This window comes from Delphinus delphis, chromosome 14 (genome assembly GCF_949987515.2).
Source record: "Delphinus delphis chromosome 14, mDelDel1.2, whole genome shotgun sequence".
Taxonomy (NCBI): Eukaryota; Metazoa; Chordata; class Mammalia; order Artiodactyla; family Delphinidae; genus Delphinus; species Delphinus delphis.
Genome location: NC_082696.1, coordinates 22297687 through 22324980, shown reverse-complemented (window position 1 = coordinate 22324980; position 27294 = coordinate 22297687). Strand labels below are relative to the sequence as shown.

General features: G+C 35.9%; 1 protein-coding gene across 2 annotated transcripts in view; it reads left to right on the top strand.

The window, feature by feature from the left end:
- Window positions 1-27294, top strand: part of VTA1 (vesicle trafficking 1) — a 66632-nt gene that overhangs the window by 22793 nt on the left and 16545 nt on the right. For both annotated transcript variants that reach the window (XM_060029873.1, XM_060029874.1), the window contains exons 5-6: window positions 16930-17038; window positions 22421-22594. In XM_060029873.1, coding sequence (XP_059885856.1) covers window positions 16930-17038; window positions 22421-22594 — 283 coding nt within the window. The remainder of the gene's footprint in view (window positions 1-16929; window positions 17039-22420; window positions 22595-27294) is intronic.

Genomic DNA, 27294 nt, shown 5'->3' with positions numbered 1-27294 from the left:
CAAAGTTGTGCCAAATGAGGGACACTTTTTTATTGTGTGTGACTGTCCCTTTTCTTTCAAAACATCAAGCACCCTGTCTCTTGCCCACACAGCATTCCCCAGTCAGATGACTAGAAACCACCAACAGATATTTCCAAACACTTGCGAGGGTATGGGGCAATGCCCATTGAGAGCCACTGCTGTTAACTTTTCTTGAAATAGAGCAACATCAGAGAAAACTGAGGCCTGGAGTGTGAAAACCACAAATGCTTCTCACTTTTTTGCATTTTAGAGGCCCTGTGGATCCACTGTTTAGCTCCCTTTCTACTCCTGTCTCCTGTTACTACTGATCTGGATTTTTTTTCCTGTTTTACTAGTATGGGGCTCTATACTAAACAGGGCACACAGAGGACATAGAGGTGATTTAAGCATGATATTATGGAAAGCTGTAGATAAGGTAGTAGGGTTTTGGCGAGTACCAGGTGGCTGAAGGAGAATAATGAGACCAGATTAGAAAAGTAAGTCATAAGCCAGATCAGACAGATGATGAAAGGCCTGGCATCTTCAATTAGGGGATTTATATTTATTATATTTATTGAATAAAGAATTCTACTTTGGGGTGCTTGGTATGATAAGACTGTATAGAATGAACTGGGGTAGGAAAGAACTACAAGTCATTTGGCAAAAGAACTAGTTAATGATTACTGTGGAACTTCGTACAAAGTGGGTTGTCGTTGACCTGAGGAGAAATAATATGTTTAGACTTAAATTTTAAAGTGTGAGGTGCAGGTGTAGCATACAAAAATAAATCACCACAAGACTCTTAGAAATAAAAAGACAAGAAATATGCAAAATAGAGATAAAAGTTCAAGTTAGGAGATTAGACAAACCCTCAGGTAAGAAGATAGTTTTGAAAGAGAGAGAAAATGGTCAGATAAACATCCTGATAAACACCTGTATTTAAAAGACTAGAGGAAGAAGTGAATAAAGAAACACAAGTAGAGAAGTAGCTAGAAATGTAAGATATCAGAAGAGAAGGTCATGGTAAAACGCAGTAGCAGATCAGTTTGCCAGATACTTCTGAGATGGCTTTTCTTGCCTCTCCTACTTCTTACTTAGAGGAGCTGCTTTTGCCCATGTATCTCAGAAGCAAGCACACAGTTCTTTGAAGTTATAACTGCTAACAGTGGGGAACCCAGATAAAAGGTAAAGTAATAGATACAGGAAAAAGAACAAAATGTCCAGAAGTCTTAAGTGAGTAATGTAGGTTTTGTTTTGTTTTTGTTTTACTTAAGGGACACATAAATACCTCCACACATAATTAGCATGTAATTCATCTGCATTTCAGAAGGAAAAAAAATCTAAGTTTACATACAGGTATCCTTAACAAAGAACAGCTTTCTTAGTTATTTGAATATAGTAGCTAAGGCAGGGACTCTTAATGGGACAAATGAGAGGGCTTCAAAAGGAGTTGGGGGAGAGATGCTTAGATACTGAGGATACTAAAGACTACATGTAGCCCAAGAGTGAAAGGGACATTTTTCCAAAATGTTTACACTCTTTTCTTTCCCTGTCTAATCACCCAACCTGCTACCTAAGTTTTTCTGCCTTGCATTGGCATTAAAGTAGGAAATAACATCTGTGTTGGTGGTTAAAGGATCCAGAGAGCAGGAGGGGTCTGAAATGGTATGGAAAAAAGAAATTAGGCATTGTAAGGCCAGCATGGAAAGGACGTCCCTATAATTATTTGATTGGGCTGAGGTTTATTCTTTGGGCCTTTATGTAAATCCTGCATTTTAAATTAGCAAATGTATGTACACACATTTAGTATGTAATTATATGTGGGTGCTCTTCACTAACTTACATATGCTTGTTATAACATGCAAAGTTTATACATCCAGTGAAAGTTGTATATATCAAAAGTTATGGGCTTCCCTGGTGGCACAGTGGTTGAGAGTCCGCCTGCCGATGCAGGGAACATGGGTTCGTGCCCCGGTCCGGGAAGATCCCACGTGCTGCAGAGCGGCTGGGCCCGTGAGCCATGGCCGCTGAGCCTGTGCGTCCGGAGCCTGTGCTCCGCAACGGGAGAGGCCACAACAGGGAGAGGCCCACGTACCGCAAAAAAATAAAAAAGTTATAATTTGTTTGGCATACAATACTGACATTTCTCATATCCATTATTATACAGTGATCTTATCCTTATATGACTAGTGAACTGGTTTTTGGCCATGAACTAAGGTTGACTAAATAAAGGCAGCCGACAAGGAAAGTGAAATACTGGCAAGACTGTTCATACAGCAATAACATAATCCCCCAGCCAGCCAGTTTGATCAGCCTAGTTTCAAATTCTATTTTCCCTTACTTTTAATGTTGGTTTTTGTTCCATCATTTTCCATTTCTAGAAGTGGCATATTCATCATTATCACTGAGATACAGATTTTTCAAAATAATGATTTAAAATGTCATAACTTTAAATAATGCTCCACTTGAGTGGAATAGGGAGGAATACGCTCTAGCTGTGACTTTCGCAGCTCCTACCAAAACAGATAAGCAGAGTATCATCGGCATCAACCCTCTCTGGTAGGTCCTCATTGTTGTCTGAGGAAATCTAAGGCTTGTATTTATTTACTTGTGATTTAAGCACTCTGTGCCTAAAATAAGACACAAACTAGCAGAACATTTCTTATTTCACAATAACTATTAAAAATATGACATGTTTTAAAAGCTGGGTATAACTGGTTACTCAAAGCATTGTAACTCATTCCTCCTTTCCACTTTCACTTTAGTTTCATCCTATACTTTGAAAACACTAGCAGAGACAAAGACAGGAAACAGAAAGGTGGGAAAAGAATAAGTTTAAGGATTTCAGGTAGGCAGATTTTGTTTTTTGTTTTTGTTTTTTTTTTTTGCGGTACGCGGGCCTCTCGCTGCTGTGGTCTCTCCCGTTGCGGAGCACAGGCTCCGGACGCGCAGGCTCAGCGGCCATGGCTCACGGGCCCAGCCGCTCCGTGGCATGTGGGATCCTCCCGGACCGGGGCACTAACCCTTGTCTCCTGCATCGGCAGGCGGACTCTCAACCACTGCGCCACCAGGGAAGCCCCCAGATTTTGTTTTTTAACATATACTCCTGTAGGTATATTTCAGGAATTGCTGTTTCTTATTTGTTCATTTATAAAGGAAATGTGGTGGTGTTATTACCTGCATAATATCCCATAGCTTTTTAATAAAGCTGGAACTTTCTTCAAAAAGAGTTGTTTGCCTTGCTTCTCAAAGAATGCTGCTTGAGAAACATTAAAGACTACAATAACAGAAAATGAGGAAGGGGAAGGCATTATAATTATCTTGTAGTTTTTATTTGTGTTTTTTTTTTTTTTTTTTGCGGTACGCGGGCCTCTCACTGTTGTGGCCTCTCCCGTTGTGGAGCACGGGCTCCGGACGCGCAGGCTCAGCGGCCATGGCTCACGGGCCCAGCCGCTCCGCGGCATGTGGGACCTTCCCGGACCGGGGCACGAACCCGTGTGCCCCTGCATCGGCAGGCAGACTCTCAACCACTGCGCCACCAGGGAAGCCCTTTATTTGTGTATTTTAAAATTATCTTTTAATTTTATCATCTTTATAATCAAGATAATGGGGGTTTTTTAATTATATTTTTTAAAGTTTAAAAAATGGTATGGTTTTTTCCTGTCAGTTCTGAAAATTTATTTAAAAGAATAGCAACAGTGGTTGTCAGAGCCAAGCCTAAACTCCAAGCCAAGAGGTCATTTTACCTCTTAGGACTTGGTTTTTCTTCTATAAAATGGGAAGCCTGGTCAAGCAGATCTCTGAGATCCTGTGCAGCTCTACCAGTCTATGATTATGTGTTCCAAACATGCAAGAAGAGATAGGAAAAGGAGAATAAAAAGCAAAGATGAAAAAGCAGACAAAAAAAGAAAAAGAGAGAAGCAAAAATAGTTTTAGATTAGAAGCTCCAAAAGGAGGGATGAAAAATTACCCATTTAAGTTATATAAATGATAATGAAAAGTAGAGCCACCAGAAATTATGACAACAGAGAACTAATTTCTAGTAGGAAGAAAGGAGAAGAAACATGACATGGCAATGTAGAGGTTGTCAGTGTAGGGAGGGAGCAAGACGAACATCTGGGGCCTTCTTATGGCATTTGTACGTAAAGATGTTGCGTCTTCTAATTAAATTCCTTTTATTTAACATTCCAGCCTTTTTTTTTTTTAAAGGTCGTTGGTTCACAAGCTACACTACTGCAGTTTACCTAATTAATTTTCCTATTTTAGGCTCTTTTACCCTGGAACCTATTCTCCTCTGTCATTGTTTTATTGAAGAACCTAACAGGGACTTTTCCTTTCCTGGCATTGCAAGTCCAGACTCCTTCCTATGCTACTTCTTACCAGTCCCATTGTATGTTTGTCAGACCATTCTGCTTACCTCCCGCGCTCAGCTTTCACCGTTGTAAACGTTGGTTTTTTAGCCTGCTTTGTCTAAGTGTTACCTTCTCTTCGAGTCGTAGCTCCATTATTCTAGCCCTTATATGCATTTCTCCATTCTCTCAACTCATTTAGGATCTTAACTTTATGAATGTTACACTATAAATGTGTTGACTTAAGATTTTTGTTTTTTTAAAATTATTTTTTTGGCTGCATTGGGTCTTTGTTGCTGCGCACGGGCTTTCTCTAGTTGCGGCAAGCGGGGGCTACACGTCATTGCTGTGTGTGGACTTCTCATTGCATTGGCTTCTCTTGTTGTGGAACATGGGCTCTAGGCACGCAGGCTTCAGTATTTGCGGCGCATGGGCTCAGTAGTTGCAGCGCGCATGCTCTAGGGCACAGGCTCAGTAGTTGTGGCACACGGGCTTAGTTGCTCCACGCCATGTGGGATCTTCCCAGACCGGGGATTGAACCTGTGTCTCCTTCATTGGCAGGCAGATTCTCTTTTTTTTTTTTTTTACATCTTTATTGGAGTATAATTGCTTTACAATGGTGTGTTACTTTCTGCTTTATAACAAAGTGAATCAGTTATACATATACGTATGTTCCCATATCTCTTCCCTCTTGCGTCTCCCTCCCACCCTCCCTATCCCACCCCTCTAGGTGGTCACAAAACACTGAGCTGATCTCCTTGTGCTATGCGGCTGGTTCCCACTAGCTATCTATTTTACGTTTGGTAGTGTATATATGTCCATGCCACTCTCTCACTTTGTCACAGCTTACCCTTCCCCCTCCCCATATCCTCAAGTCCATTCTCTAGTAGGTCTGTGTCTTTATTCCTGTCTTACCCCTAGGTTCTTCATGACCTTTTTTTTTTCTTTCCTTAGATTCCATATATATGTGTTAGCATACGGTATTTGTCTTTCTCTTTCTGACTTACTTCACTCTGTATGACAGGCTCTAGGTCCATCCACCTCATTACAAATAGCTCAGTTTCGTTTCTTTTTATGGCTGAGTAATACTCCATTGTATACATGTGCCACATCTTCTTTATCCATTCATCCGATGATGGACACTTAGGTTGTGTCCATCTCCTGGCTATTGTAAATAGAGCTGCAATGAACATTTTGGTACATGACTCTTTTTGAATTATGGTTTTCTCAGGGTGGCAGGCAGATTCTTAACCACTGCACCACCAGGGAAGTCCCTGACTTAAGTGTTATATATCGTATTTTGGAGTAAATTATACTGCAAGTCCTCAAAGGGGAGACTGTCTCATTCTACTCTTACATCTTCTCGGGCAGTAGCTGTAAATTTGCACATTGGGTAAAACCTCAGAGTAAAAACAGTAGCTATTTAGTAGCTATTTAGCTATAGATATTTCAAAAGTTGCTATAGTTTAGCTTTTCATTTTTCAATCTATAGTTGAAGGTAATGTTCAGACTTGTTTACATGGAACTTCTTTCATAACTCATCTAAAATGTAATAGATCTCATTTTTCTTGGTCTATTTCCTGACATTTTTTCCTTTTAATTTCATGTCATTTTTCATAGTTCGCAGTATTCACAAAAATTTTTAAAGTCTGTATTTTCTTTAATCTTCAACTTAAAAAAAAATACTTTGTTGCTATTCTGTTTCTGAACACTCCTATCTGTTTAGTTATATGTATTTAACTCTTTTAACTGTGCTTTATATATACAATTCCATCTCAGAATTTGATTAAATTTGTTGTCATTGTAAACTTCTACCATCCCACTTATAACTGTCTTGGAATCAGTGTCCCAGTTTTAGGTATAAAGTCACCAAAAGTATATATTAAAATTTTTAATTTTGTATTTTAAAGCAAGCGATGTTCAAAATATAAATAAGTTATTTTTCTTTAACATCTTGTGTTAACTACTTCTGGCCAGTATTGATAGGCTTTCTTTTATTGTATTTTAGATTTATTTCACTTCTAGCAATGTTTGAGGAGCAGATACCATTTTGCCTTTATCTGTTGAGTTTCTGCTAGTTTGGGGGAATCAAATGAATATGGTATGTTTTCCTGCCCTCACAAGGTTTGTGTTCCAACTTGGAAAGGGAAGCAGAATAACTGAGTATGATGATATATGGTGTAGTAATGACAAAATACAGTGATGCGATCCAGTCCTACCATTTGCCTGGCACTGTGCTTAGACACTTTAGATATATCTTGTTTCACTTTCACAACCCTGAATTACAGTGAGAAAACAGAATCAGAAAATAGAAGTTCCTTGTCCCCAGATGCTATGGCCCAGAACAGTATTAACAAACTCTGTGTAATAAATAAATAAATTAACAAACTCTGTGTAATACTGTGTAATAAACAGTATTAACAAACTCTCTAGCATTTTTTTCTTCTTAATTTCCATTCTGTTGCAAGCTGATTGTTTTGTAAAATATAAATAATGATTAACTAGAAAAATAAAACCTTAAAAAGACATATAAAATACAAACCTAATTTGCTATAAGTTTCCTAAATGCTCTCAATTTCTGTATTGTCTTGTCACAAAAGTGGTAAACAGTTTGCAGGCCAGCTCTGGTTCTGAGACCATATTTTGATTGGCACTGATCTACATCCCTCTATGGGAGCTCCCAGAGAATCCTGTTTGTATCTCAATCATGGACTCTCTCTACTCGAAAAACAGGGCTGCAACATAACTGGAATAATAATATACATGAATAGCTGTCTGCAAAGGAGGTAGTCTGTTTAAGGTATTCATTTGCACTGTAAGGTTCAGAATTAAGCAACATCTTCTTGCTAGCCTAGAAAACCATGGTAGATCAGGAGAAATTCATCTACTTACAAAACTGTGTTTTGTACATACACCATACCTTAAGTTTTCATGCTCTCACTGTACACTGAATGTCTCAGTAATTGTAATAATAAATAGAAAGATATGAGGGTAGTATTGTCTCTCTTATTAGAGTAGGAATTTCATGTATCTTGTATTCACTTCTGTATAATAATTGCCAAGAACAGTGTCTTGTACATGATCTTCAAATAGTTGTAAATGAATGAAGTGTTTTTGCATACAATGTTAGTATAATGTGGTTCAGAATACTGCAGGCATTGGCCTCAAAATCCCATATGCCACTTCATAACTGTGTGACTTTGGGTAAGTTATTTGACTTATATAAGCCTGTTCCCACATCTGTAAGATGAAGAAAATTGTAACACCTACTTCTTCAAGGTGTCTTGGATTTTAAATGAGAAAATACATGTAAAGCCTTTAACAAAGTACCTAGCATATAGTAAACGCTTAAAAAACATTAATTTTGCTTTTATTAGTTGATGGATAATGTTCTAATATCCTGTATTTAGAGAGGACATCCACGTAAAATACATGAAAATTTTAATGGAAACTATCCTCATCTACTCAATCTTATATATTAAGATAAATTTATTCAGAAATAGGCGTATTGTGTATTATTACTACTATATTTGGAGGTCTAGCATGTACAATTGGAGTCCCAAAAAAGAGACTAGAAAGAAAATGTTGAAGAAATAATAACCATAGATTTTCTAAATTGAGTGAAAAAAATAGTTATGGAGCCAAGAAGCTCAGTGAACCTCAAGTAAAATAAATACAAAGAAACCATACCTGAGAGCATTTACTGGTTGTGATAGTCCAACCAGTAAAGTTCAGTGATGGAAGAGGAAATCTTGAAGGAGCTGTCTTGGGAAACGACACATTACGCACAAGGTAACAATGCTTTGAAGGATGGATGGCTTCTCATTTTTTAAAAAAGTTGTGGCAAGAAGATAATGAAATTGGCATATTTAAAGTACTGAAAGAAAAAGCAAACAAGCAAAAGAACCTGACAGCTCAGACTTCTATGTAGAGCAAAGCTACCCTTCAAATAATGAAGGTAAAATAAAAGACATTTTTAGATAAATTAGTTCATTACTAGCAGATCTGCACTAAAGATCTAAAGAACTAAAGAACAGCAGAAAGGAGGTTTTTCAGGCTGAAAGAAAATGATACCAGATGACAACTTGGATTTATAGGAAGGAATAAAGTACACTGATACAGTGTATAAGTAAATACATTAAAAACTATATATTTCCTCTTTTATTCGTTTCTTTAAAAAAATATATATGCCATTTAACTAAAACTTATTGTAACTATACATATATATTTGGTAACCCCCCCTCTAAAAAAAAAGGCAGGGAAAGGGAACAGAGGGAAACAGAAGCAGATAGGACTAATATAAAACAAATAGCAAATTTTAGGCCTGCATACAGCTGTATCAGTACATACTATAAATGTAAATGGAGTAACACTCCAATTTAAAAGTAGAAAGCAAGTCCTAACTGTATACTATTTATAAGAGACATCCTTTAAATACAGAGACACAGATATTTTGAAACTGAAAGGATGAAAAAATATTCAATGCAAATACTAAGTTAGCAAAATCTGAGATGGCCATATTAATATTAGATAAAGTAAACTTTAAGATGATGTTTTACCAGAGGTAAAATGGGACGTTTTGTTATCAAGAAGATATTACAGTTCATTAAGAAGGTACCACAGTTATAAATGTCTATGTACCTAATAGCAGTTTTAAACTTTATGAAACAAAACGTGATAAAAATAAAAGAAAATACAGGAAAAAAGTCATAATAGTGATTGGAGATGTTAACACCCCCCTCTCAGTCATTGGTAGGATAAATAGTTTAAAAGCAGTAAAATTATCTAAAATGAATAAAGGCTGCCCACATCAAATATTGGCTAGAATGTGTGAAAACAAGAGCTTTCGTACATCGCTTGGTGAAAATGTTAGATGTCATAACCAGTTTGGGAAGAGATTTGGCAGATTTTTGTAAAGTTAAACATACACCTACCTTTTTACCCAGCAATTCCTTGGTGTTTATCCAAGAGAAATGAAAACATATGTCCAGAAAAGACTTGTTCAGGAGTGTTCATAGGAACTTTATTCATGATATCCCAAAGCTGTGTAAACAACCTAGATGTCCACCAGCAGAGGAACTGATAAATAAATTGTGCTGTTACTAAGGTATAAAAAGAGGCTACTGATATACCCTAAAACATGGATCAATTTTGTAGACATTATGTTGAGCAAAAAAAGACCCAAAAGAATACAAACTGTATGATTCCCTTCATATAAAGTACTACAATAGACAACTTGATTCTAGTGAAGAAAATTAGGAGTTTTTTGGTGTATGGAAAGGGGAAATTGATCTGGAAAGGGATATAAAGGAGCTTCCTGGGGAACTAGAAATGTATTTTGATAGGAGTATGTTTTACACAGGTAGATCTTTTTGTCAAAACTCAAACTATACACTTAAGATTTATACATCTCAAGGTATATCAGTTTTACTGCAAAAAAAGTTAAATATTGAACTATTGTTTGTAGGTTTGTTTTTTCTTGATGATATTGAGTTGGCAATTCTAAAACTGCTTACTCTATATTCGAGGACTGTGCAAATGAGTAAATATATTGAGGAAGCCAGATTTCTCACTTCTGGGGAAAGAAGTTACAGTGGGGGGTGGGAGAAGACTATATTGTATTATATTGTTGGATTGGCATTGGAGATGTCCATATTAACTCATGCTTTTAAATATACAAATAAGGCAAAATAGATATATTTCTATAAACAGTATGTATGTATACTATAAATGTGTGCATATACAGTATATGCATGTATTTGTATATACAGCATACATACATAGGTGTGTGTACACATGCACATAAAACATAGTTCCTATATCTCTGTACTGAAAGAACCTAGAAGCAATGATGCATCAATAACAGTGAGCACCTCTAGTGCCTGATTTTGGGTTCTAAATACCCTTCATCTATAAAAGCAACCAGGACTCTTATAGAAAGGACTGAATCTAGGGCTGGGTAAGGGAAAGTACTAAATGAAGCTGGATCTTCTTACTGTGCCAGAAAGTAAAGAAATGGTTCACATAATCACAGGAACATGTCAGAAGGATCCAGAAGCCAACTTGAAAGGGTTCCCACTGTCGGCATCAGGGACAATTTGACTATCGAAATATGAATGATCTTAATAGGTAATGCATTGAATAAAATAAGAATTCATTCGTCCCTACTGAAACATACAATGGAATAAATAAATGAATGAATAAATAAATAATGAAAGGACGGAGAAAGCTCCTTACCGTAGCGTTCTAACTAATAGAGAAATGACAGTGAAGTTAGAAATCATTAATGGGATTTAAAACTAGTGGGTAGAAAATTTGGTGATGAGCAGGATATTTACATTAGTCTCTAAATATCTCCCCTCAGATTGCTTATTAATTTTAAAGGGGAAAATAGTAAGCCAGTAATGGAAACACCTGTCTGACACCACTTTAACCAAGTCGTCAAACCTAACACATTCAATATTGGGACCAGCTGATATTATGTGGCTCCTAATAAGATGAAGTGAGAAAGGCAAATATCACTTCAGTGCAAATCCTGTGGAAAATGCATAATCTGAACCTAATCATGAGGAAACATCAGACAAATCCAAACTGAAATGTCAAGGTCAAGAAACACTAACAAAGGCTGTTCCAGATTAAGGGCTAAAAAGATAATGACAACTAAATAATGTATGCTTTTTAAGTTAAATAGACCCAGGGGAGGAACTACCAAGGACATCATTGGGCCAATTGACAGAATTTATTGGGACTGTGGATCAAACAGTATTCTTGTGTAAGTGTTAAATTTCCTGATTTTAATAACCATTGTGTGTGAGATTGTCCTTGATCTTAGAAAATGATTAATGAAAGGGTAAGGGGGCAGAGTGACTTCCAACTTACTCTTAATTGGTACAGAAAAAAATGCAGTAAACATTTTGCATATTAATATGTGCATAGGAAGTCCATGCGTATATGAGTAGATTGATAATAACAAAATGTAAGCAATTGGGTGATCTGAGTGAAAGATATCGTGTACTAGTTTTAAAACTTTTCTCCAAGCTTGATGAAATTATATAAAGTTCCTTCACAAAACTATATATATATATATATTTTTTTTTTCTCCCCCAGAAGATAGCATTAGCTTCTTTTCTTGCCCTGGTGGATTAGGTTTTAAATAGTTAATGTTCATACCTTCTTTGGATATCTTTCATCTAATTGGAGTGTACCTTTCAAATATTATAAAAATAGAGTAAATTTAAGTATTTGTGTATTATAGTTAAGATTTTTTGGTACAGTTTTACTCTCATTTTTAAAATTTGTTTTATAAAATTCTAGTTGCTTTGATAAATGTAAAGGTATAAAAATTTTGAATAAGTCTCCAGGAAATACATATTATTTGTGATAACACTTTAATATTTGAATCATGATAGTAAGTTTGTTGAATATGTATTTTTAAAGTGTTTCTCATTGTGCTGTGTCCAGTGTTCCTGGGAGTTATATAGAGCCCTTGTTTGTGTAATATACTTGGGAGAATTGAGGGCCTAAGAGTATAAATGTGTTATCTGTGATGTTACCACCAGCTTAGAGATTCTTATTTTCTTTTGTGTCACTAACTACTTTGAAATGTTATGAAAGCTGTGGCTTCTCTCCCATGCATATGTGTATTGCTTTTTTTTCATATAATGCAGGGGGTTTCAAGGACACCCTTCACCCTATCCACTGACCCCTCCCTGCAAGCTTAAGTGAAACTGTGTACTGAAGTTTAATGTTCACATTTATTCGTTAGCAAGAAGTGTTTCACTCCAGTTCAGTATTTTTCTTAGTGCCGTTCTAGGACAGCCAGCTTCAGAATCGTTTGTGGTACTTGATTTAAAAAAAAAAAAATGGATTCCAGAATCTACTGTCCATTCATTCATTCACCAAATACTTGTTAATGTCTACTACATGCCAAACACTGTTTTAGGCAGTAGTAATACAGCAGTGGATTAAATCCCTGCCCTCGTGGTTATCACATTCCTCTGGTGAAGACAGACAATAAGCAAATAAACACATAAAATGTATAGTATGTCATATGGTAAGTATTATGGTAGGGATCCCATGGTAGGGATAGGAAGGTCAATTTAAATAAGGTATTTGGGGAATGTCTCACTAAGAAGGCAACATTTTAGCAAAGCCCTGAAGAAATAAGGGAGTGAATCATTCAGATGTTCCAGGAAGAGACAAGAGAAAGTGCAAAGATTTGTGAACAGCACAGGTACCTGTTGAAGTTCAAGATACAGCAAGGAATACAACGTGGCTGAATCTAGAGTGAGGAGAGTGCTGGCAGGTGACGGTGGGGAAGGGGAGTTCAAATAGAGTTGACAGGATTTGACTGCTATCTTTAAAGTGTTATTACTTGCATTATAATGGACAACGGTGGAAATAGGGGCACCGTTAGTATATTATTAATAATCAAAGTGAGGGCAGTGGTGGCTCAGACCAGAAATTGCAATAGAAGACATGGTGAGAAACTGGATACATTTTGAATGTAGAACGGACAGAATTTAAGATTCATTGGTGGAATATGAGAGAAATAGAGGGCTCAAAAATGACTTCAAAGGTTGGGGCTTGAACAACTACAAGACATTTACTGACGTGGAGGAACGAATTGAGTAGCGGGAAGATCTGAAATCGGTTTTGAACTTTGGATGTTTTGAGCTATCAGATGTACAAGTGAAATGCTGAGTTGAATGTATACATCTTGAAGTTCAGAAGAGAGGTCTGAGCAGAGAATATGAATTTGGGAGTTGACCGCACAGTATTTAAAGCCATTAGACTGGAAGAGGTCGTCAAGGTAAAGTGTTGAAAACAAGAAAAGAAGTCTAAGAACTGAAGTCTGTGGCACTCCCCACCCTGGAGATGAGAAAGAATCACTATGAAGGTCTGAAAAGGAACACCCAGTGAGGCAAAACCAGAAGACCAGGAAAGCAAGTGAAAAGGGGGTTGCAAGGAGGAGGGAGTACTCAACTTTCCACGTTAATGGGGACAAGTAAGATGACATCTAAACTTTGGATTTAGCAAGAGAAGTAATCCTTAACCTTGACAAAAGCAGTTGCAGTGCATGCTAGGGATAAAAACTTGACTAGGATGGGTTCAAGAGGAAGAATTGGAGACAGCTAATATAAAGCATTTTCTAACACACCATTGTAAAGCAATTATACTCCAATAAAGATGTTATAAAAAATAAAGCATTCTCTTTCAAGGTGGCTTTTTGGTATGCTAATGGAGAATGATTTATATCAGGTTTTCTATAATTTGGGCCAGGAATTTTTTTTTTTCATGTGGACCATTTTTTTAAAGTCTTTATTGAATTTGTTACAATATTGCTTCTGTTTTATGTTTTGGTTTTTTGGCCGTGAGGCATGTGGGATCTTAGCTTCCCATCCAGGGATCAAACCCACACCCCCTGCATTGGAAGGTGAAGTCTTAACCACTGGATCACCAGGGAAGTCCCAGGAATTTATTTTTTTATTACACCCTAATATGATTCTTACATGCACCAGGTTTGAGAACCCCTGTTTTAACGTATGATTGGTGTTTGCTGGCCAGTCATTCTTCAGTGTAGCAAGTGCAAATGATTTAAAAATTAAATGAAAATTCTTATTTAACTGCTGACTCAGTGGCTAAAATTTGCAGTTGTCAGTGACTCTCATCAATCCAGTTACAAAACAGGAACATAGAGGCCAGGGACAAAAGTAAAAGTTCTTTTTGTAATTCCTGTTTCCCAGAAAGGATGTCTAATCAGCCAAAATAAGTTTAAAAATTTCAAAAATATTGACATCTTGAAATTCTCCTCTTCAAATATTGTTTAATATTTAGCATCCTTTATTTTAAAGAAAACAATGAAAAGGTGAATTAGTTTTGAGTTACAACTGCCAAAATCTGCTCAGAATTTAAGCACCAGTTTCTAGCGATGTCTTGGAAATAGTGTGGAATAAAAATCAAACTGTTGTGTTGATTTATCTGCTTTGGGGAAATTTTTTTAAATGTTATTTATTAAAATGAACCCATTTCAGGTTAGAGTAATGTTTTTTAAACTTCACATACTAATGAAGGAACCCAACGTGGTTTAAATGTCTCTACACTGTTCATACTATGAAATTAGGAATGAAGGAACCTTCTAAAGTCATTACAATACGACTTACCCAATTAAGGCTTTAGGCGATGTTAAATTATTTCAGACCAAAGAAAGTCTGTCTCATTTTTAAAAGACTCCAAAAGAAGGTAACTTAAACTTTCCTAAGCAATTTATTCATTTACTTTCAAAATGATTCTCTTTATATTTAAAGTAACTAAAAGCCCATTTTCTGGTTCTGAAGAACCTAGGGGCAGGACAGGAATAAAGACACAGATGTAGAGAATGGACTTGAGGACACGGGGAGGGGGAAGGGTAAGCTGGGACGAAGTGAGAGAGTGGCATGGACATATATACACTACCAAATATAAAATAGATAGCTAGTGGGAAGCAGCTGCATAGCACAGGGAGATCAGCTCATTGCTTTGCGACCGCCTAGAGGGGTGGGATATGGAGGGTGGGAGGGAGACGCAAGAGGGAGGGGATATGGAGATATATGTATACGTATATCTGATTCCCTTTGTTATACAGCAGAAACTAACACACCATTGTAAAGCAATTATGCTCCAATAAAGGTGTTAAAAAATAATTAAAAAAGTACACTTTCCCTTATTGTATATATTCCTGTCTAAATTACAAATTGCAGTTTGCTAATTGTAGCTTACCAGAACAGCCCTAAATTGAATGGCTGGGTTGACTACTAGTGTGACGTGGGATAAGTCATTTTACTTTTGTAATGCCACTTCCTCATCTCTATAATGTTGGCATTATAGAATCCTAAGAGAAAAAGATGAAGAAAATATTATGTACTTCAGATAATACAGGTGTCACATTTAGTGATGGAAGTTATTGCCTGGCTTTCACATTGGACTCCAAAGCTCATGCCTAATTTGTTCATCCCATTACCTCTAGTGCTTAGCATGGTGCCTGACTTGAGTAAATGATAAATAGCTGTTGACTTGCTGGGAGTCAGGGTAGCTCATTACGGGAATAAACATTTGAACTGAACCTAAGAGAAGAGGAGACTTTTGGCAGAAGAGGAAGCCGTATGAGACAGGGAGAATAGCATGAGAAAGACTGCAGGTGAGGCAGAATCCCAGCTGGTTTGAGGGAAATGGTAGGAAATGAGACTGAAGCCATGTCCACAATGTAGAAGGCCTTGAATGCCAGGTTAATCTGTATTTACATTGAGTCAGTCTTTCAATGTCTCAGAGCCTTAGTGTGAGTAAAACATGACCTGCCTAAATTTCAAGGTTGTGGTAAGGACCAGGTAAGGGGAAGTGGAGCAAAATATAATTGTACCTGGAAGAAAATGAAAATCAACGTATGGAACTTTTTAAAAAATGGAATATATGAGAGGATTGTTTTATAAGAGAAGAGAAGTTAAATATACAAATTCAGTAATTTGAAGGGTTACTTTTCTTTAGGTTTCTGTATGTTGTACTACTTATCTATAGTAGTATGTAGAGAATCTCACATTACAGAATACTCAACTAAGTATCTGGACTGTATGCAGTACTTGTAGTTATTGATGACTTAGTGGATCTTTACAAAAGGCAAATTACAGTTGTTTTCAACATAATAAAGTCATGTGTTCTCTCCAACTTTAATGTGCATACAGATCACCTGGGGGGCCTTGATGCAGTGCAGATTGTGGTTCAGGAAGTCTGGGGTAGGCTAGAAGAGTCTGCATTTCTAACAAGCTCCCAGGTGTTAGCAGTGCCACTGGTCCATGATTATAATAAAGGTCAAATGAAAATATAAACTGAAAATCAGTAGTCCATCCGAAATTCTAACAGATTTTACTCTTGTATTTTTAAAGCAAATTTTTGTCTTATTTTATAGCATGTAGCATAAATTTTAAGCCAAGAAAGAAGAAGAGGCAACTAGCAGGTTCTTCACTGATTTTGCATTTCTCTTTACAGCAACCCAGTGATGTATTATTTTCCCCTTTTTAGAACCGAGGTAACTGAGATTTAGAGCTGGTAAATAACATAAGTTAGAAGGTCAAGTTTGCGTAGCTGTCGGTCTAATGTTCATGTGTTTGCTGTAACCACTATAGCATCTTAGTTTTTTGTTTGTTTTCATATATTTGTACAGATTAATTTTTCCCTCTTTAGTGAAAATCGTTTAGTATGTTGTTATTTTACGTTTAATTTTAAATTCAATTTAGCCTATTTCTGTCCTGTGCATAAAAGTTGCCAGTTTTGCTGAAAGGACACTCCTATAATTCCATTATAGACCTTTTCTGAAACACAAAACCACAAAAGAGAACTAGTTATGTATCTTGAGGAAGATGGCTTTTCATGAAGTCTGTCAAGCCCTAGGCAGTTGGTAGAATCCCATGATAAAGTGGGGAGATTGCCAGAATATATCAGAGCTGTACCATGCAAAAATAGGTTTTATCACAGAAGTATGATTGTCATCATAATGTATATTTTTATTTGACTTTTTTACTGCAGTCTAACATAAAAATATTTCTTTTAGAATGTGAAACACAGAAAGTATGCAAGGTGGAAGGCAACATATATTCACAATTGTTTAAAGAATGGAGAGACTCCTCAAGCAGGGCCTGTTGGGATTGAAGAAGATAATGGTATGTATTTATCTAAGTAAAATGATTTAGTAGAATGATAATTGCTCAATATATTATTATTCAGAGTTTTTAGAAGGGGTGATACAGTTTTGTTTCCTTCATCAGGTCCGAAATCAGGTGTAAAATTATAAACTTAGGGACAAGTGAAAAATTAAGGCCAAACTGTTCTAATATCTGTCTGTGTCAACTGCTCTAATATCTGTCTCCGGCCTCTAATCAGATTTCTTTCCTACGTGGGACAGGCAGTCCTTTTTTAATCTATAAAATGTTTCCAAACCACAAAGAACACTGAATTTATTTTGTATATACCTGAGGTGGGTTTTTTGGGGGGAGAGGGGCAGGTAATACTTTCACATGGTTAAAAATTTATACAGTATATAAGAAATATGAAGTGAAATTCTCCTTTCCACCATACCCTTTATCTTCCCAGATTCTACTGAAACCCAAATAAGTAAATAATGTTTTTAGTGTTTTGTGTATTTTTACAGAGATTATTTTTTATAAATTACTAGTAAATAGGAATATATACCCTCACTTTTTTCACACAATTGGTAATACACACACTGTTCTACATCTGGTTGGTTGGTTTATTTATTCATTCATTTGGAGGACTATTTAGAATTTTATAATGCCACTCAGTAAAAAAGCAACACTACAGTTCTACCTATAAATACTATGTGTAAACTGTTTTTGCAGCTCTGCTCCTAGAGGAGCAAGCTTTTATGCATCATTTCAAGTGAATTTTTTGCTATCTATTCCTGAAGGACACTTCATGATATATCCTTGTTTAATCTTGAGGTAGCCTTTTTCACATAGAATGCTTCTTGCAGTCATATAATAAATGCCTTGCATTCATATAATGCCTTAAAGCTTGCAGATCATTTTCATGTATCTCATACCCTCAAAAATCTCCAAGAGATAGTTGGTGTTATTTCTGTTTTACAGAAGAGGAAATTGAGGTTCTGGGTTTTGGCCTGCCTAATGTCATAGAACCACAGAGAAGGAGAACCATAAGTTGAATTATTACTCAAAGTCCTTTGTTCTTTTTACTAACACTATAGCATGAATACTGTAATATTAAGTTGTTATTAAGTGTTTAAAGTTAACTAGTCTAAGACATGGTTAAGTTTTGGAGTTATTTACAGCATGGCGGTGAAATTGGATTTTTTCAAGTGTATTGCTACAACCTGATTTCTCACTTTTTCATTTAATATTTCGGAATGTTTTACATACTTCCTTCACTGCTTTAATACTGACCACAGTCAGGCATGTTTTATGTTAGTTCTACTGTTTACAAAACCATTAGTCACTTCCAGTTTTCCAAAAGAAAAGATCCAAGATCCTTAGCCTACCAAGCAAGACTCACCACGATCTGGCACTGACCAGTTTTATTTCCTACTCCTGTCTCCTGTTGTCTTTGTCCACTAGGGCTGCCAGAGCAAAATACCATAGACGGGGTGGCTTAAACAAAAGGCATTTATTTTCTCACAGTTCTGGAGGCTGGAAAATCCAAGATCAAGGTCCAGCAGAGTTTGGTTTCTGGTGAAAATCTACTTCCTGGCTTTCAGAGGACCACCTTCCTTCTGTTCTCATATGGTGGAGTGTCAAGGAGAGGGGGCAAAGGAGGGGGAGAGGCGCAGATCATTCCTGTTGGATTAGGGCTCCTCCCTTATGACCTCACTTAACCTGTAGTTACCTCTAAAAACCCTGTCTCCATATACCGTCACATTGGGGGTTACGGCTTCATCATACGAATTTTAGGGGGACAGTTCAGTCCATAACACCTATATAAACCCTTTATTATATCCATAGAAGTTAACGGCAAGAAAGTACCTTTGTCTCTTTCTTTAATTAAAACCATTTCTCCCTCCTAAAATGTTCATCTTTCTTTACCTGTCTGAATCCTGCCTTTCTGTAAAAGCCTTCATGTGAATTTCTGCAGAGCTATTTTATGTATGTATTTATAGTTTCTTACAAAATATATATTTAATAAAGTGAGTATTTTTATAATTTATGATAATATTTATAGTTTATAGAGCACATGCTAGGTGTTAGGCACTGTGATAGACATTTTACATATATTATCTAATTTAGTCCCCATATAATTCTGTTGGTAGCTGGGCATCGCTATTCAAGCTCTAATGACTAGTTAATGGAACCTAGGATTTGAACCCAAATCTTTATCATTCTAACGTCTATGCTCTTATTCTACATTTAAGTGGATGTATTTTTTCCTCAACCAGATAACAAGACTTAACACGTATATATTTTCCCCATTGAGCCTTCCAGGAAAATGTCCCAATCAACCAATCAACTTAACATAATCTAGTCTTCCCTTGAGAACATAGTACCAACATTATGAGAAACACTTCTGTGCTTTAGCCATGGTATAGAGCCCCAAATTTGTAATGACCTCCCATTTCCTAGGGCATACCCTTGTGCTTGCATTTTTTAAATCTTATACATTTTTTTCATTCATTTTTTAAGAAACTTTTTTTTTCTTTTTTAAAGTCATTTTGTCGGCGTTACCTGCGTACTAGGGTTGGATAAGACATGGTCCTGTACTGTAAGAGCTTACATTCTCATGGGGAGCTATAGGTTAATAAGTAGTTATAGTACATGTTGGTAAGAAGTGGTGCCTGAGCTGAGTCTTAAAAGATAAATTGAACTAATTAAGTCAGGTAAAGAAAAAAGGGAAGGATGCTACAACTGAAGAGAATAGCATCTTCAAAGGCAGGGAGGCGGATTGAGAACTGGCCAACTGTAAGAACTGAAAGAAAGGGAAAAAAAAAGAAGAAAAATGTTTTTGAAAGTGAATTGGAGAAAGATAATTCTGCAGGTTGTAATGTGAATCCAGGAGCAGTAATCCAAATTATAAATAATGAAAATCTGGGTAAGTTATTGGCCAGGGGGGAATAAAGAGAAGGAAGTATAGTTAAGGAAGTGTAATCAATAGGATCAAGGAATAGTTTAATATGAGACAAGAGGGAGAAAACAGAAAATGATTCCTGTTTTGGGCTTTTGTGCTCAGAGGCATGGTGATTCCATTCAAAGAAATGGCTAATACAAGATGAGCAGGTTGGTGGGAAAAGTCAAGGGAAGGCATTGAGATGCTAATGTGATTACTACTTGAAGAAGTTCAATAGCGATTAGATATTCTACCCAAGATTTCAGAAGAAAGGTCAAGGCTGAAAGTAGAATTTTGGAGTTGTCAGTTTGAAAGGAAGAAGTGAAGCCAAAGTAAAATGCTGGATCACCCAGGGGGAATGGGTTGCTTAAGAATTAAAACCAAAGGTGGAACCAACCTTTTTTCACCTTTAGTAATCATATTAAATTGGAGTCTGAAGCAGAGACACTTCTGTTATTACATATAAGGTACATACACATATGTGTAGTAAATGTAAAAATACATGTAATATTCATAATTACTCTCATTTGATTTGAAAGATACTTCACTGCTTATATATGCTTATGTATGAAAATACACCATGAAAAAAATCTTTGTTTTTTTAAACATATCATTTTACTTTTCAGTAGTATTTCTGAGGTATCATTCTAGATACACTGAAATACCTATAAATGATCAATTTTGTTTTTCAGGCACTCTTTCAGCATCAGTAACTTTCTCTAATCTTAAACTTTTTAACCTTTTTCTCTTGAAAGTGTTGATTATTATCTTGATCTCTTTTGTTCTGAAATGGTTGTTTTAAGCCCTCTATAATACTATAGATTATTAAATCTATGTAATTTTTATTTTGCTTTCCCAAAATTGGCTTAAATTGAGCTTGTAATTTTTATTCATTATTTTCATTCAGTTTTTATAGAGCTTCTGGATAGTAGAAAATTGTTAGCTATAGAATACTAATAATCCTTTTAGATATAAAGGAGTATATTTTCATTGTATACTTTTCAACCTGTTAATTTAAAAAATACCCTGGTGTCATTAGGTGTTAATGTCATAACATCTAACAGTGTCTGCTCAGAAATGGCTTACGGCTCTAAAAGAGGATGTTATTAAATCTGAATATGTATGCAAAAACTCTTCTTTAAAACTGATTTTTCTTTTTCTCAGTGTAGCATTATATTCTCTTGTGTTTTTAAATTTTATAAGATATTCTAGGTGTAGAAGGTATTATGTTTAATAAAAGTCTAATTTTCTGTCATTCTGGAATTGAATTCTAGTAAAGCTAGTAAAAAATAATAGATACTATACCTTAGTTAATTTAGAGTAAGAAAAAAAGAAGTATACTTAATTTTTGAAAACAGTACTATGTCACCATATTGTCAGAATATACTTAAGGAAGCCATATGATTGGTACAAAAAAGTGTTCTAGAAAAAATTTAGGCTCAACTGAAGGAATATCTGTTAACATTCAAACTCTAAGTTTCCATATCCACTTGGATATGGAACAACAAAGTGGCTCTCTTATTACTCCTTTCTACATAGACAGCTCAATGTGAAATTTTATTCCTTTGTTTTTGTTGATTAATTTGTTGAACAACACACAGGTAATCATTTAATAGCTAGTAAACAATAAATATTAAGTAAAAGGCAGCTGTCAGAAAGTAGAGTTCTTATGGAGAGCATAAATGTGACATGTTTTGCCAAAAATGTCCTCCATTTTTCATAAATTTAAAGAATGGGTTTAAAGAAAATTTATTTTTAAGAAAAATATAATATATGCAAAGATTTTACAGAGTTGGAAAGTATTAATTTAAAGAAATGTTGATCATACTGCCAGGCACAACTAAGTGTTTCAAGAAAAGGAAAAAAATTAAAACAATTATTTTAAGAGAAGCTGCTTATCAATTGCATTAAATAGAATTACAGTCAAATGTCTGTCATGTCCGTATAGCAAAATAAGAATATTTGGCATTTCTATTTCAAAATACAGATCTTCCTCAACTTACAATGGGGTTATATCCTGATAACCCATCATAAACTGGAAATATAATTTGAAAATACATTTAATACACCTACCCTACTGAACATCATAGCTTAGCCCAGCCTACCTTAGAAGTGCTCAGAACACTTACAGTAGCCCACAGTTGGGCAGAGTCATCTAATACAAAGCCTATTTTATAATAAAGTGTTGAATATCTCATGTAATTTACTTAATAGTGTACTGAAAGTGAAAAATAAAATGGTTGTAAGTGTATCGGTTTTTTACCCTTGTGGTTGCGTGGCTGACTGGGAGCTGTGGCTGCAGCTTCCCAGCATCACAGAGAGTACTATACTGCATATCGCTAGCCTGGGAAAAGATCAAAATTCAAAGTATGGTTTCTACTGAGTCCCTATCACTTTTGCACCATCGTACAAAAACCCCATGAATCAGGGACTGTGTGGACCTCATTTAACATTGCATGTATGTTATATAATAGATGTTGAGGAAAATGAAGATGCTGGAACAGCCTCTCTGCCCAGTCAGCCACCTCAGCCGTCATCTTCAGCGTATGACCCAAGCAACATGCCATCAAGCAGCTATGCTGGAATACAGATTCCTCCCGGTGCCCACGCTCCAGCTAATACCCCAGCAGAAGTGCCTCATAGCACAGGTAGGAAATTGAAGCTTAACGAATTTGAACTCTCCTTTCATAAATAACAACTGTGCTTCTCATATTTGTGCCTCATAATGATGGTCCTAAAGCATGATAAGATCTTTAAGTTCCACTTGAACCCACCAAAAAGTTACATCCTTTTCGTTGAAGTTTTAATATTAGTTGTATTTTAATTTTTTAAGAAATGACAAAATATATTTATGTGCAATTAATTACTATTGACCTTATGTTTTATTAATAAGTAAAGTTCCTGTGCTTTTCGTGTGTGTGGCTGTTTTCTTTTTCTTCCCCTCCCTTTCTTTCCCCTTCACTGTTCAAGAATAGCACTGAGGTGAGTGGGGCTTATTATAGGATGTGTCTGTCAGGTTCCCACTGTGATCGCAAGATTCATTTTTCTTGACTTATTCCCTTAGGACCCTGCCTCCTCCCTCAACATGGGTATTATTGATGAAGGAGCAAGCTTTGAGCACAGAATCTCAATAGCCGTGGATTCACAGACAAGTGAAAGGAGGGGGGTTGGGGTTTGGTGGTTTGGTTTTTTAATATTACAAACGTGTCTAAAAATAAACCACAGAAGTGATGCCTGCTATCTATGAATAAATTAGTACTATATGTCTGTGTTTTCATAGAAAAAAGATCTGACAAAACTAGTCTCCAGGAGTAAGTCAATGTTATAATATAAACTTTTGAAAGTTGCAGATACTCTTATTTACTTGTATTGTTGACAGAGTATAACCCTTACTTCCAAATAGAGGGGCATTTAAAACCATAGTTTAAATAAATCTTATATTTAATTAATTTTTTTTCCAAAAATTGTTTTTAAACTTTTATCTCAGCATAAGGGTAATCTATGGTAGTAACCTATATATTTCAAAATATTTAATTAATAGAATAAAAGTTGCCTTTGCGCCTTGATTTCTACTATTGCGGTTATTCACCATTACTTCATTGACTTTCAAATTTTCAGCCTCAGTTTACCCAAACCATTTAGGTTATTTTGCATGAGTTGAACAACATTTAAGAGTTTTCTGTTTTGACCCTTGTAGCAGCAATTACGATTAGTTTCTTTCCTCCTATTTTACAGCTTTCAACTTCATATCATCTACAAATAATGCAAACATTTTTGTAAGCATATTGATGAACATGATAATTTTAACACTGATCTCTTTAGTATCATCATTCTGTATATTTTACCCTGCCTGACTTTTCATTGCTTTAAGGTCTATGTGATAGAATTAATAGACCAATTTCCATTAGTTTTGTAAGTAAAATTTCATAGAACACTCTTTTAAATATTTTATTATCTTTTGGAAATATTCAGTATTTCCAGGGTAGAATGAAGTAAGCAAAACCAGCTACATATTTAGATGTATTTGCCTTTGATAAATACTGCTCAAGTTATACTATTGGTAGTAAGTTTAAAAACTGACCAAGAGCCTCCAACACAAGCATCTTTACAGAAGGGTGAAGTGAGAATAAAATACACTTGGGAGTCACATAGTATTAGTAATTAGTTTCTACTCTTTGCTAAACCACAAACTCAACTGTTACTCAGTTCCTGACTGAGGTTATTCTCTCTTTTAAAATGAAATTAATCATACTTCTCATAGTTGTTTCAATTATTAAAGGGGAAGAAGTATGAAAGTTGACTACTATGCCTAACACAAAATCAGTGTTCAGCAAATTAGCTTCCTTTTCCTTTTTTTTTTCCTTTTTCTTTTCCCATATATTTTATTACAGAATTTTTCTTTTTTTTAAGATGTTGGGGGTAGGAGTTTGTTTATTTATTTTGGGTTGTGTTGGGTCTTCGTTTCTGTGTGAGGGCTTTCTCTAGTTGCGGCAAGTGGGGGCCACTCTTCATTGCGGTGCGTGGGCCTCTCACTATCACAGCCTCTCTTGTTGCGGAGCACAGGCTCCAGATGCGCAGGCTCAGTAGTTGTGGCTCACGGGCCTAGTTGCTCCGTGGCATGTGGGATCCTCCCAGACCAGGACTCGAACCCTTGTCCCCTGCATTTGCAGGCAGATTCTCAACCAGTGTGCCACCAGGGAAGCCCCTATTACAGAATACTGAGTAGAGTTTCCTTTGCTATACAGTAGGTCCTTGTTGGTTATCTTTTTTTTTTTTTTGACATCTTTATTGGAGTATAATTGCTTTACAGTGTTGTGTTAGTTTCTGCTTTATAACAAAGTGAATCAGCTATATGTATATATATATATATATATATATATATATATATATATATATATATATATATATATATATATATATATATATATATATATACATCCCCATATCCCCTCCCTCTTGCGTCTCCCTCACACCCTCCCTATCCCACCCCTCTAGGTGGTCACAAAGCACTGAGCTGATCTCCCTGTGATATGCGGCTGCTTCCCACTAGCTATCTGTTTTACATTTGGTAGTTTATATATGTCAGTGCTGCTCTCTCACTTCGTCCCAGCTTACCCTTCCCCCTCCCTGTGTCCTCAGGTTCGTTCTCTACGTCCACATCTTTATTACTTTCCTGCCCCTAGGTTCATCAGAACCATTATTTTTTTCTTAGATTCCATATATATGTATTAACATACAGTATTTGTTTTTCTCTTTCTCACTTCACTCTGTATGACAGACTCAGTGTCCATCCACCTCACTACAAATAACTCAATTTCGTTTCTTTTTATGGCTGAGTAATAGTCCATTGTATGTATGTGCCACGTTTTCTTTATCCGTTCATCTGTCGATGGACACTTAGGTTGCTTCCGTGTCCTGGCTATAGTAAATAGTGCTGCAGTGAACATTGTGGTACATGACTCATTTTGAATTATGGTTTTCTCAGGGTATGTACCCAGAAGTGGGATTGCTGGGTCGTATGGTAGTTCTATTTTTAGTTTTTTAAGGAACCTCCATACTCTTCTCCATAGTGGCTTTATCAATTTACATTCCCACCAACAGTGCAAGAGGGTTCCTTTTTCTCCACACCTCTTTAGCATTTATTGTTTGTAGAATTTTTGATGATGGCCATTCTGACTGGTGTGAGGTGATACCTCATTGTAGTTTTGATTTGCATTTCTCTAATGATAGTGATGTTGAGCATTCTTTCATGTGTTTGTTGGCAGTCTGTATATCTTCTTTGGAGAAATGTCTCTTTAGGTCTTCTGCCCATTTTTGGATCAGGTTGATTGTTTTTTTGATATTGAGCTGCATGAGCTGCGTGTATATTTTGGAGATTAATCCTTTGTCATTTGCTTCGTTTGCAAATATTTTCTCCCATTGTGAGGGTTGTCTTTGTCTTGTTTATGGTTTCCTTTGCTGTACAAAAGCTTTTAAATTTCATTAGGTCCCATTTGTTTAGTTTTGTTTTTATTTCCATTTTTGCATCTATGTTCATCAGTGATGTTGGTCTGTAATTTTTTTGTGACATCTTTGTCTGGTTTTGGTATCAGGGTGATGGTGGCCTCATAGAATGAGTTTGGGAGCGTTCATCTCTCTGCTGTATTTTGGAAGAGTTTGAAAAGCATAGGTGTTAGCCCTTCTCTAAATGTTTGATAGAATTCGCCTGTGAAGCCATCTGGTCCTGGGCTTTTGTTTGTTGGAAGATTTTTCATCACAGTTTCAATTTCAGTGCTTGTGATTGGTCTGTTTATATTTTCTATCTCTTCCTGGTTCAGTCTTGGAAGGTTGTGCTTTTCTAAGAATTTTTCTATTTCTTCCAGGTTGTCCATTTTATTGGCATATAATTGCTTGTAGTAATCTCTCATGATCCTCTGTATTTCTGCAGTGTCAGTTGTTACTTCTCCTTTTTCATTTCTAATTCTGTTGATTTGAGTCTTCTCGCTTTTTTTCTTGATTAGTCTGGCTAATGGTTTATCAATTTTGTTTATCTTCTCAAAGAACCAGCGTTTTAGTTTTATTGATCTTTGCTATTGTTTTCTTCGTTTCTTTTTTATTTATTTCTGATCTGATCTTTATGATTTCTTTCCTTCTGCTAACTTTGGGGGTTTTTTTGTCCTTCTTTCTCTAATTGCTTTAGTTGTAAGGTTAGGTTGTTTATTTGAGATTTTTCTTGTTTTGAGGTAGGATTGTATTTCTGTTGACTTCTCTCTGAGAACTGCTTTTGCTGCATAGGTTTTGGGTGGTTGTGTTTTCTTTGTGTTTTCTTTGTCATTCATTTCTAGGTATTTTTTCATTTCCTCTTTGATTTCTTCAGTGATCTCTTCGTTATTGAGTAGTGTATTGTTTAGCCTCCATGTGTTTGTATTTTTTACAGATTTTTTCCTGTAATTGCTATCTAGTCTTATGGGGTTGTGGTCGGAAAAGACACCTGATATGATTTCAATTTTCTTATATTTACCAAGGCTTGATTTGTGACCCAAGATATGGTCTATTCTGGAGAATGTTGCATGAGCACTTGAGAAGAAAGTGTATTCTGTTGCTTTTGGATGGGAATGTCCTATAAATATCAATTAAGTCCATCTTGTTTAATGTGTCATTTAAAGCTTGTGTTTCCTTATTTTCATTTTGGATGATCTGTCCATTGGTGAAAGCGGTGTGTTAAAGTCCCCTACTATTATTGTGTTCCTGTCGATTTCCCCTTTTATGGCTGTTAACATTTGCCTTATGTATTGAGGTGCTCCTATGTTGGATGCATAAATATTTACCATTGTTATATCTTCTTCTTGGATTGATCCCTTGATCGTTA